This window comes from Haliotis rubra, unplaced genomic scaffold, assembly GCF_003918875.1.
Source record: "Haliotis rubra isolate DU_JTF1 unplaced genomic scaffold, ASM391887v1 Scf667, whole genome shotgun sequence".
NCBI classification, from domain to species: domain Eukaryota; kingdom Metazoa; phylum Mollusca; class Gastropoda; order Lepetellida; family Haliotidae; genus Haliotis; species Haliotis rubra.
In genome coordinates this window covers 319,709-331,928 of record NW_025767376.1, presented here as the reverse complement: position 1 = coordinate 331,928, position 12,220 = coordinate 319,709, and the positions used below count along the sequence as shown (strand labels likewise).

The following is a 12,220-nucleotide window of genomic DNA, read 5'->3' as shown; positions in this document are numbered from 1 at the left end:
ACTGTCCCAAAACACTATAACACATACCTGGCACATATTCCTGGCCGGCTACTTATTGTGAAACAGTCATCCAAATATTTCCAAATATATTTTCAAATGGCAGATAGATTTGCAAACTGACGACTAATAACAAAAAAGTCCATAATACCTGCAATTACCTGCATACAAACACCATCTTCACATTGAAAGTTACACTTACAATTCTTGTATATATCGGTACAGTTTGAAATTCTGGTTATATATCGACACAAACAATATTGCTGATGTGGCATAAAGCAATAATTTGTCATTTATTCTGGTTACATGATTGCAACACACCTGCTATTATTGGTTACTATACCACAGACAGTCATACAAGGTAACGGTGGATTATATACTGTATATCAAGCTTTGTCTTTGTGTGCTGAACAAAATGGGTGACCCCCCTCAAAATCATCATCACTACACTCAAAACTTGGTTGTAGTCACTCCATCTTACATTGGAATCAGAGTGAGTGAGTTTAGTTTTACGGCACACTCAGCAATATTCCAGCTATATCGCGGCGGTCTGTAAATAATCGAGTCTGGACCAGACAATCCAGAGATCAACAGCATGAGCATTGATCTGCGCAATTGGGAACCAATGACGTGTTAACCAAGTCAGCGAGCCTGACCACCCGATCCTGTTAGTCGCTTCTTACGACAAGCATGGGTTACTGAAAGCACATTCTAACCCAGACCTTCACGGGTCACATTGGAATCAGAATCTACACTGGTACATTGCTACAAGCAATAAACAAGGACTTGTTATCCATAAACATGATAAAGGTATATGTTTTCTTAATTACTCACCAACTTACATGACACCAAATTACAGTTGCCGAAGACAAATTTGACTCAATAGTATCTTGATTAGTTTTGCAAGGCAATGGCTCAGTTGCAAGTCATCTAACACTGCATAGAGAGAATATAAACATCTCTTCACAACAACTTCGATAATGCCACAGATACTCGTTGTCATGCTCAGCATGAGGTAAACCAATATAAAAATATGTCAGATTATGGTCCATACATTCAGACTGTACTGCCAAAGAATTGAATACCCCTATTTGTAAATAAAATTCCTTCACCTTCTGTACAAATGACTTCTCTGTACTTGATGGTAGAGAGTGAGTGCTTGTTGTTATAAGCCACTATTTTGCCATATCACATCAACCTGTAACTAAACAAAAGATCACCAGGCAACAAGTGGTCAACAGCATGAGCAACAAACAGTCACAGGCTGAATAGTAACAACAATCATGATCTCTTACATCAACCATGCACTCTAAGGAGTTATTAAACTCTGGAATCCAAACAAGGCAGATGAAAATCGAAGGGGATGTTTGTCCTGAGATACAATGCATAATCTGATGCTTGATTGGCATTTTGGAAGATGTTATTTGATGAACATAGAGATTTTTCTGGGTTACATCTTCTGGGTACAACGTTTCACAGCTTGTTCTGGCCCCATCATCAGGTAAAATTGAACAGTAACTCAACACAACTCCTTCAACAGTTACTGTTCAGTTTTACCGGATGATGGGGCCAGAACAAGCCCTGAAACGTTGTACTCAAGAATAGAAAGAAGATTTAACCCTGAAAAATCTCTACGTTCAATGCATAATCTGTTGAAGCTCCACTTCTGATACATAAATAATAAATATATATTACTAACTTTCCTTCAAGTAGCGTTTCATTACAATTTGAACTTTTTCATAAACCCCCAGGAATACAGCTCCTCCTATGGAAATCCAGGCAACCCGAGGAGTAATTCCTGCAAACAACCTGAAACAGACAGTGTGTTTCAAAATATAATATATCAAAATAGAGCGGTGTGTAGGGTTTACTGGGCTTTAAACATTTTTCTCCCATTTCAGTGAGAGGGACACCAAAATATTTTTTAAGCGGCCTTCACACGACAAACTAGAGTTTGACAACACAAGTTTGATAGTGTGAATATTCCAACAACCCGCCACCAACACCAGTTTCAGAGTTGTCAAACTGTTTTCGAGAAATAGGATCAGTCTCTATTCTCACCAGAAAACTCAAGTTTGACGTGTGAAGTGTTGGCAAACTCGTGTTGTTCAGAAACAACCAATGGAAGTCAGCGAAATTGTCATGTGACCGCACCATAGAGACATGGCGCTCAAATGACCTGAAAGTTTGACATGTGAAATGGCGAGTTTGACAACTTTTAAAATTTCAACAACATGTGTTGTCAAACTTAAGTTTGCCGTGTGAAGGCCACTCAAAGTTTGATGGGAAAGTTGGTGAGAATAGAGACCGATCCTATTTCTCGACAACAGTTTGGCAACTCTGAAATTGGTGTTGGTGGCAGGTTATTGGAATGTTCACACTCTCAAACTTGGCTGCTTGACAACATGTGTTGTCAAACTATATATACATGAAGGTTATATAACTATCATACCACTATTATACTACACTTAGTTTATGAACACACAATGTCATGTAGACACCTATGTTATGTTTGGGATTACAATTTATCAGTTAAAGAACTCTAGCTATTTTGTTGGGTTGAGTCCAATCTGGGATTCGAACCCATACACTCAGTCAACAGCAAACAAAGTCAGGATCTAACCCACTCATCCAGGCTTCTACAAAAATGGAAGTCAAACAACTGGTAGTCTAGATCATGTACTGTTTGTACCCCTCTGACAAGAGAAAACTGGCATGGCTGCCATGGCTGATAGCTATGAATAGAGTGTTGGTTGAATCTGGGATGGGACTGAACCCCAAGAAGTACTAGAATCTGTAGCTTTCTGAGAAAGTGTAATCCTTCTTATAACATATGTTCCACTGGATGACACCAAATTGCCAGCACACAAAGTCAGACCCCTAACCCACTCAGTTTAGTTACAACCTGCTGTGGGCTGCAAGGGACACCAACATGGGATTTATTACCTACGAGGGCGAACATATCGGGGTTCATATTTTTTATACGATGCCCTAGGGCAACATATCACTTTGTCAGCTATGAACAATGCTATGACGTCACGTTTCTTCTGTCACATTGCGTTCTACATGCGTCGACGGCGGGATATTTGTGCCTAAGTATCGGTATATCCCTCGCTTTCGCTCGGGAAATACCAACATTTCGGCACTCGTGTCGTAAACATAGTATGACATGGGCACTCATATAATATCCTCTATTTACCCACTATGTGTGAAGGTTATAACCATTGTACTACCCCTGCTTCACACAAAACTAAAGTTGCTGAACTTGGCCTGTTTGGACAATACAGCAATTATATCACAGCATGTCATGTCATGGAACAGACAAGCCTAGACATGGACAGAAACATAACAAGGTCAAACCTTGGTTCAAAACAAAACTAGGTTTCAGGCATGCTCAAGGTCTACTTGCTAGTCACAAGAACTGAATGTGACACCCAGGCTGCCCAACCCCACCCAAAACAACAAAAAACTCAACACTATCAACAGATGATAATCTTTCTCAATATACGTCTTGTTAATCCTAGAGTTGACTTCTTACGATCATTTCAATTCCGAACACATTTTTCATGCAATTTGAAATATTTTGTAGTCTACAAATATTGTTCAGTCAATAAATACTTCAGTAAGTAGTGTGTAAATAGTTGTTTCAACAGCAGAAAAAGTACCAGAATATTATGGTATATATAAGAGGACTGGTGGGTCTATACTGATGAATTGTGATCCACATCTGATGCCCTGAATACAGAAACACTAGGCTGGGATATTTTTGTTTGTTGTTTGGCTGTCCAAACAATTAATGATTAGTAATTCAGTTATTAGAATAGCCATTTGGCTGCTTCCACACATTTTACAATGAGTACAGGCCTATTAGCTAATGATTCCCAAAACTAAAGAAAAACAATGTATCGGTTAAAGAAAAACAATGTATCGGTTAAAGAAAAACAATGTCTCCTTTTAAGAAAAAAACCGTCTTGTTTCCACACAGGTACTCAGTATATGTGTACACCTGGGTTGAAGGTCAGCAGACGGAACAAACTCGTACTTTGCAGCCATTAAGGAAATAATACAGAAATGTAGTTACCCGTTAACTCCTCGCTCTGCATGTACAACTCTGAGGGCGTGGCCAATACCACCTCTGGCGACATCAGTGTTGGCCTGTAACAGACAGATCAGGATCCAGCAGTGACTTCATGGAGAATCTAGCTGGTGACAGGGATGGAGGGGCTGGGATGGGTAACTTGTGTAGTGGTGGCTCCCGGGTGAGTGAGTGAGTGAGTTTAGTTTTAGCAATATTCCAGCAATATCACAGTGGGGACACCAGAAATGGGCTTCACACATTGTACCCAAGTGGGGAATCCAACCCAAGTCTTTGAACGCTTTAACCAAGAGGCTACCCAGCAGCCCTCCAGGATAAGACACCTAGACCAACCGGACTTGATTTTAGCCTCATGATTTATTGTGTATGACGGTAACAATAAAACTCCATGGTTACATTACAGGTCTCTAATGTCCGTGTTTCTTTCTGACCATGCACACATTCCTACTGTAATTGATATGTCCGAGTAAAGATAAAAGTGTTTTTATGTCAGCATCTAAACAGTTTTTGCCAGTGTGCCAGTAAAAATATTCCCAATTGGACATTTGACGCCAACACTTCAAATGCAACATGTTATAATTGTGATTACACTTACTTAGTAAAGTACTAATTCTGGTACATTGGGGTTTGAGCCCTATCTGAAATTTTAACCGACACTCACCGAGTGCGGCACCTAATCACCTGCACACAAAGTCATCAAACTAACTCAGCCACTGTGGCTTCCACAAAACTAGAAGTCAGACAACTGGTAGTCTAGATCACATATGTTGTGTACCCCTCTCATAAATGTTAACTGTCATGGCTTCCGTGGCCAAAAGTGTCAATAATCATGACATTTCGAAAGTGTTCAACAGTACCAAATTTTACCAAAAAAAGTGAAATCCCAAATATAAAATTTGTTACATCTCACCACCACATGACATTCTCTTCGATGGTCAAAGGCAGTATTATAACAACAAAGTTTCATTTATCAAAAGATACACCTCAATATCCCCAAAGTGTATGATAATATTATGAGTGAAAGACAAACCTTGGCCAGCATTATACGTGTTTTCGCTACGTCTAGTGGCGTTGTTACTCCAGCAGATAAACCTCCTGCAATAACAAAGAATTCAATCAGTTGTGTTTTATTATCATCAGTATCCATGGCAGTGGCAGCAGCCTTATCAGTTGATGCAATGCATTTGAAACTGGACATTGTTGGGATTAAATATCACTTGTAGAATTATGAAAAACAGACAATAATCCATGACAAGATAAAAGAATCTTCAGCTTGGGTTGCCTGAAGTATGGTATGAAGATCTGAGAAACCCCTCCATAGACTGAAGGAAAACCAAGTTCTATGGATAGTCAACTTCTTTATTGCAAGAGTGCAATGTTTCGGTCTTGGTGCTTGTTATCAAGCAAGTGTAGTACCTACACCGAAACGTCACACTCTTGCAATAAAGAAGTTGACTATCCATAGAACTTGGTTTTCCTTCACCTATACAACTTCTAAAAGGCCTCTCATAGCCTGTCATGTCAGCTGAACTCATTCTCAGCATGAGTGACTAAAGCATTCAGAACTGAAAATCTCATTTCTGTATCTCAGAAAGTTAAATGACCAATTCCGAATGTATATAACAAATGCTGTGGATATGTTTAAACACCCTGTCTTTGGGAATTGGAATCTTAATCCAATAAGACCATAAATCATAGATACAGACTGCCTGATAAATTGTACACTTGACATGACCTTTGTACAAAGGGGTATTGCATCTGAGTAAAAAGGTCTCATTCCAATTTCATTTTCATATAAAGTGGGAAATATATGAGAAAGCAGTTTGTGACATTTAAACTGACCCCAAATGTGTTGTAAAAAAGATCTATTTCCCAAACATTTGTCTTTACTTATAAGCTTTGGAAAATGGAAAATAAGCTTTGGGTACTTCTACACAGCATTCGTAGCTAAACAATTTCTGACTGGATTTCTGGTCCATCAATCATTTGATTGTCTGGTTTGTTCACAGGCCACCTACCGTAGTTGGAGTACTGCCGTGCAGTGTGAGGTAAAATATAGTGCAGTTTTTAAGCAAGTTTTGTGAATGGTGCTACCGACAGGGCTAGACATGCTTATCCTTTTTGTGAATGGTGCTACCGGCAGGGCAAGACATGCTTATCCTTTTTGTGAATGGTGCTACCGGCAGGGCAAGACATGCTTATCCTTTTTGTGAATGGTGCTACCGGCAGGGCAAGACATGCTTATCCTTTTTGTGAATGGTGCTACCGGCAGGGCTAGACATGCTTATCCTTTTTGTGAATGGTGCTACCGGCAGGGCAAGACATGCTTATCCTTTTTGTGAGCACCTGGTGCCATCACTGATTTTCAGTGATCCATTCATTTTTCACAGCTATTTTTCCCTTAACACAAATTTGTTTGTGAAGATAGTCAAGATTGGGGAGTCCTTTGCACTGATGTTTCCATATATTTGAACCCTGAGCCAGTCCTACCTGCAGCAGCCCCGCAGACCGCTGACTGCCACGCCTCTATCGGTCGGCCGGTGTGGGACGACCACTTCATCTGAAACACGTGTACATCTTATGGTTCTATATTATCAGTATTTAGCTATAATACAGTGACTTGAGTCTGGGCCATGATGTTGTTGGGTGAAGAATAAACTGTTGGGTAAAAAACATCAACTGTTTGAGTAAAATAACATGATGTAATCCACCTAACACACGTTCAATACCATTCAGAAAGTCATCCAATGTAACATATGTTATATTAGGGATTACACTTTCTCAGAAAGCTACAGATTCTAGTACTTCTTGGGGTTCAGTCCCATCCCGGATTCAACCAACACTCTATTCATAGCTTTCAGCCATGGCAGCCATGCCAGTTTTCTCTTGTCGGAGGGGTACAAACAGTACATGATCTAGGCTACCAGTTGTTTGACTTCCATTACTTGAATCTGTACTTTACTGAGAAAGTGTAATCCCAAATGTAACATATGCTACTCTGCCAAATATCATCCAATCCAATTTAGCTGCATCTTATGATTAGCAATGATGGGAAAAAACAAGTATCCTAACTGGTAACATATAGTCACATAATATCTTAGAACTCTGGTAATTGTGATGACATGGCTCTTCAATTATTACAAATATAGTAGTTGATAAGTAAGTTTCTAACCCACTCACTCTACATTCTCTTTTCCCCAAATTGTGGTTAAGGGAATTTATGATGTGCTTTTTAAGGATATATATATACCAAAAAAATTAATAAATATTGAAAAAGCACTATTTTCACCCTAACAGCCCTTGTTTACAATCTTTACAATAAAGGAAGAAGAAACATACCACAGCCCATGAAGATCCACTGAACACACAGTCCTCTGTAGACTAATGCTTAGTCTCCGAATATATATAACTTTGATAGTAACAAATCAACCCATTTAAATTGAAAAGGAGCCCCAGTGAGATGAACCTGGGGAAATCTAGACTTGCTTCTTTTCAGGCTTTAGCATTGCAGGTAGGGCTAGGCATTAGGGAAAATAATGTGGTTCAGGGACTGTGAGACAGACTAAGTCCTCTGTGGCTGACCTACACTGAATGTCATTTTAACCTTAACACTTTATGACTCCCAAGCCTGATTCATGTGACATATCGTATGTCAGACTAGCTATAGGAAGTACATTAGATCTACCACTCAACACTGGGATTCATATTTCAGCCTTCTTCTATGACACTGACATTAAAACAGGATACAGATGTGGGCCTGGTGGAAGCATCACTTCAGACAAGTGACAAGGACCTACAGACTACAACACAGCACTTCTTTACAATAACAGATTTCTTTGTTTTTTGTCTGAATAGGGGGACTGTAATCATTCAGATCTAACTACAGACCCCTGACCAACAGTCCTGCTGCAGGCAATACTTTACACACTTAGTGGATAAATAGGACCTGCCAAAATAGTAAATTTTATTCAAATCTGTATAATCACATTCTACTACTAGTATACAATGAACATACAGGACAGAATGTTCATAAAAAAATTCAAGTTATTTTCAACACTGTCTTCCCAACATTCAAGGGCATGCTATGCATGACTCACCTATGTGTTTATCATGCTGTACTTGATTAGCTAACATTATCCATTCATTTGCATGGAAAAGTGTGGTATGATTTACAGACTTGGGCAAATTCGTCTCTCAAAGGAAGAAGTCGATCAATGGAAGGGAGATAACTCCATCATTACTGTCTCTTAGTACAACACGTCGCCCTAAAACTATATGACCAACCAACCATCCCTTAGTACAAAATGTCTTCTTCAAAGCTTTCAACTGATTTCAATTTTTTTAATTTATTTGAAGATTACTGAGATTAGATCGTAAAAATTAGCTGCCTCTTCAATGTCCATGTGGCCTGAGTGAAATGTTTAAAATGTATCCTTTCAACAGTTACTTTGTAACATTCCAGCAACACAGTGCCCGGATTTATGCAGCGTATTAATTCAAAGTCGGATATCAGCTTATTATTCTCAAATGTTGTTTAACTTTGCATGTTTGTTTCACTATATACACATCATCATACACCGTTTGACAACACATATTTTTATGAAATATGACATTTGACAACATTCAAATTATTGGGAACATGAAACATTCCTAAGCTTACAAATATGAATCCAGTGGATGGACACCATAGTGCATTCCCTTTTAGAAGTCTGCTTAATACTAGGGCAATATTCCACCATGAGGCAAACATGATTCACATCATAAATATAAGTTAATGTTGGTTAAGTTGCCAAGTTGCCAGTGTTATTTACCATGCCATTGACAAGTCACCACATCACTGTCAAATTAAATCTATATGAGTGTTTACTGTCATCTTGCCTCATTTGTATATATTCTATTTTACATATTTAACTTTGATAAACAACACCCTAATCCAAGTTAAAACATTACTTGTAAATTAATCATGAATATTCAGTTCTAGTTATCGTGAATAGAGAACTGAATGCATGAAGGCTACAGTATGATCAAATGAATACACGCGAGAATCGTGAAAGCTCTACCTAGCACATTAAGAAGCTGTGTAGGTGATCTGAAATACAAAGACAACAACACTACAACCAACTCATTGGGTGATGTACATGTATTATCAACTGAAATAAGTTATTCCTGAATTTAAATCCTGATTCCCAAAATGCATCCCCCGATTTTCTGAAAAGTTGCATCTGTGTTTGGTTTGTCAGTATGCTGTCTCAACCCAAGGTGAAGACAGAATATTTCTCTTTAATGAAACTGTATGTTATAACATTTACCTTGAAATATTCCCACAATGGAAACTGTATGAATGAGAAAGGCACTTCTCTTGCTACTGTGCTGAAATAGCCCCGGTAAAGTCCTTGGAAACCCTGCAAATATAACAAACTGCATGTCTAATACCTTGAATGTTATAACAATTCACTGTGTATTTGTGAAAGACTGAGTACATTTTGATTGTCTGAGTCTGGATCCAGCAAACCAGTCAATGAACAAAAGATCCACCAAACCATGGTTTGATGACGTACTATCAGTGAGTAACATATTGTCTATGTCAGCTCTTAAAATCCTAACAATATCCAAAAACACCTGATCCTAATAAATTTGACTGTTGTGACATGCTACAATAAACAAAGCCTCATGTGAATGTCTTGTATGTAGTGTTTGGGCAGTAGATGCAGTAACTTAATTTCTGACAATTGTTAGAAATTGAAACACTCATAAAATGTCAAGTGTTCTGGTTTGCTATGGTAATGTCTACCATGGCATTTGGTGTCACATCCTTCTGTTGTTTCCAGTCCAAGCTCAATACTTTCATTACCCTCTCAGTATAGAAAGCTCCACCATGAGAACCTTGGTTAAAGATAATTCACTTCCAGGACTTACAACCTCACATGGAACTATACACACTGTAATAGTTTCTAGAAGATTGTGTGTATTCACACAGAAGCAAGATTAGGTTCCACATCTTACACAACTTGACCTTATTGCTGGCTAAAAAGAACTAATGATTATCAACATGAAAGTTGTGCCATCAATCTCAAAGAAAACTACTGTGATGAGGTTTCAAATTACTCACACGACACACAAAGTTAGGTCTTTATTCATGGGGTGCTTCTAGATTATGTTCAGGATGCTGTTTTGATCCATCTGTGAATACCGATATGTCACCACCCCCAACTGATGTGTAATTTGATGATTTCTCTCTGACTTTCCGGTCATTTTTGCTCCAAGACACTTCTGCAAGTTTTATCAAAAATTGATTGATATTTTGTTTCTGATTCCCTATCACTATGATCTATATCAATACCCAGCCTTCCCAGTACAGAATGGATACCTTCCTGAAGGCTTTCACTTCCCTGCCTGCTGCCAGCACTGTTTGGACATTCCAAGACACTCAACTGTAACATACTCTGGGTATTTGTCAATGCACTGAATATGGTAACAGGTCATATTATGTGTTGGCACTACAACATATTTGAGCAAGAGTATAACAAAATGTACTGCTTTTAATAATAGAAAAACAAATTAATATCAAACCCTGCATTTTGTAAAATCAATCATTGTTCAAAGGTGGTTATTTGCTGATTTCAGAATTTAGTTCTGGACAAGCCAAATTTATTTGGGTTAACTCATTTAGGCCGAGAGACGCATATATGGGGCAAATTAATCAGCTCCTCACAGCGACTGACGTGTTTATGGGGCAGGTAATTAGCAGTTTCTCACAGCGAGAGCCACATACAGTCGTCAACAGAAAGCACCTCTTATTCAGCGAGAGACGCACATGTGTGTTGTACTTTTAAAAATCGCACTGTACCTATTATTTCAACCAATTTAGCAGTACTGAGCAAATGTTAGCTTTTCTTACGAGAGATCCCACCTTTAGTATCAATCAGAAGAAGTATTTAAAGTGTTTTTGATAACAATTGCTAATCATTATCATAGGCTTGTACAGCGTTTAGCAAATGAACGCATGTCGTGAGAAAGGGGATTATGATGTTTTACAGAGGTAAGTGCCTGGTACTCTTCCTTGGGAATGGATACTAAAATACTTCGTATGCACCTTGATTGAATTAGATGTAATGGTTTAGAGGTTACTAAAAATTATATTTCCTTCAACTACCTAATAAATAGGAAACAATATAGGAAATTTCAAGGACATACAAAGAATTCAAACACAATAGGATAGTTTGAATTTACTTTTAAGGCATCATTACGTTGTCATGTTTCATATACTGAAACATAATGTATAAACACAAGTAATTATACATCCAAGCTCGAATAGATTAAACATAATTGAACTTACTAACTTGAAGTTTACTGAATTGTAACTAGTTGTTTTCCATAATCTAAAGTTCGTAATGTTACCTAAGCGAATATAAAGTGATAAGTCACGCCTTTGCATCGAATACATATATACATGTCAGTGTTATTACAACAATGAAATGTTTTACTCACGTTTGTTACAAAAGACAGTAAGTTGGTAATTCAAAACATTGTCACACATGGACAGAAGTAATATCATAAGTTATTACATGTAAGCCATACAAAGGTATTTCAAGCATTTTTGTTCAAGCTGTTGAAAGTTTCATGTTGATTTGAATTGTCAGTTTTCTATGCAATTTACATGAGCATTCTGTAAAACTTTGTATTTGATCTGTGTAATTATCAAATCCGGTGCAATTATCACGTGTATCAATCAACTCAGTCTCTATTGATCCATCGTCAATAAAAGCTGGATAGTATATCAGTTACGGTATCGATACACATCACGTATAATCATTTAAGCAGATTACAGTAATGAGATAATTGAGCGCCTCTTTCGACCTTGAAATAACAGCCTCGGTAGAATGCATATGTAGTTACGCGTCCTTGTTGAAAGGTTTGTCCCGTGACAAGTGTAAAATAAACAGATGCGCTGTTATATCATTGGACATCTTGCTTTATGGAGTCAGCGCCCTCTCTGTGATGTTTATACATGCATGCACATCTGTAATCTTATGAACCTCGTTTGCATTCAGTAAAGATATAAGCAGCCCACTTTCATAAATATTGGGGGTGGGGGTGTCAACTGCAAGTTTATACACTATAATAATT

General features: G+C 38.1%; 1 protein-coding gene across 2 annotated transcripts in view; it reads right to left on the bottom strand.

Moving 5' to 3' along the window:
- Positions 1 to 823: 823 nt before the first annotated feature.
- The window catches only part of LOC124257565 (S-adenosylmethionine mitochondrial carrier protein-like), a 21,797-nt gene continuing 10,400 nt past the window's right edge, over positions 824 to 12,220 (bottom strand). Inside the window, exons 6-11 of one of the 2 annotated variants that reach the window (XR_006893302.1) lie at positions 10,461 to 10,524; positions 9,403 to 9,495; positions 6,584 to 6,653; positions 5,124 to 5,188; positions 4,079 to 4,152; positions 1,731 to 1,806 (exon numbers count right to left, since the gene is read on the bottom strand). Coding sequence is in view for 1 of the 2 variants with exons in the window: in XM_046691665.1 (XP_046547621.1) it covers positions 1,692 to 1,806; positions 4,079 to 4,152; positions 5,124 to 5,188; positions 6,584 to 6,653; positions 9,403 to 9,495 (417 nt within the window). In the remaining variant the exon portion in view is untranslated. Of the gene's footprint in view, positions 1,807 to 4,078; positions 4,153 to 5,123; positions 5,189 to 6,583; positions 6,654 to 9,402; positions 9,496 to 10,460; positions 10,525 to 12,220 lie in introns of both variants that reach the window. The other variant, XM_046691665.1, reaches the window with a different exon arrangement.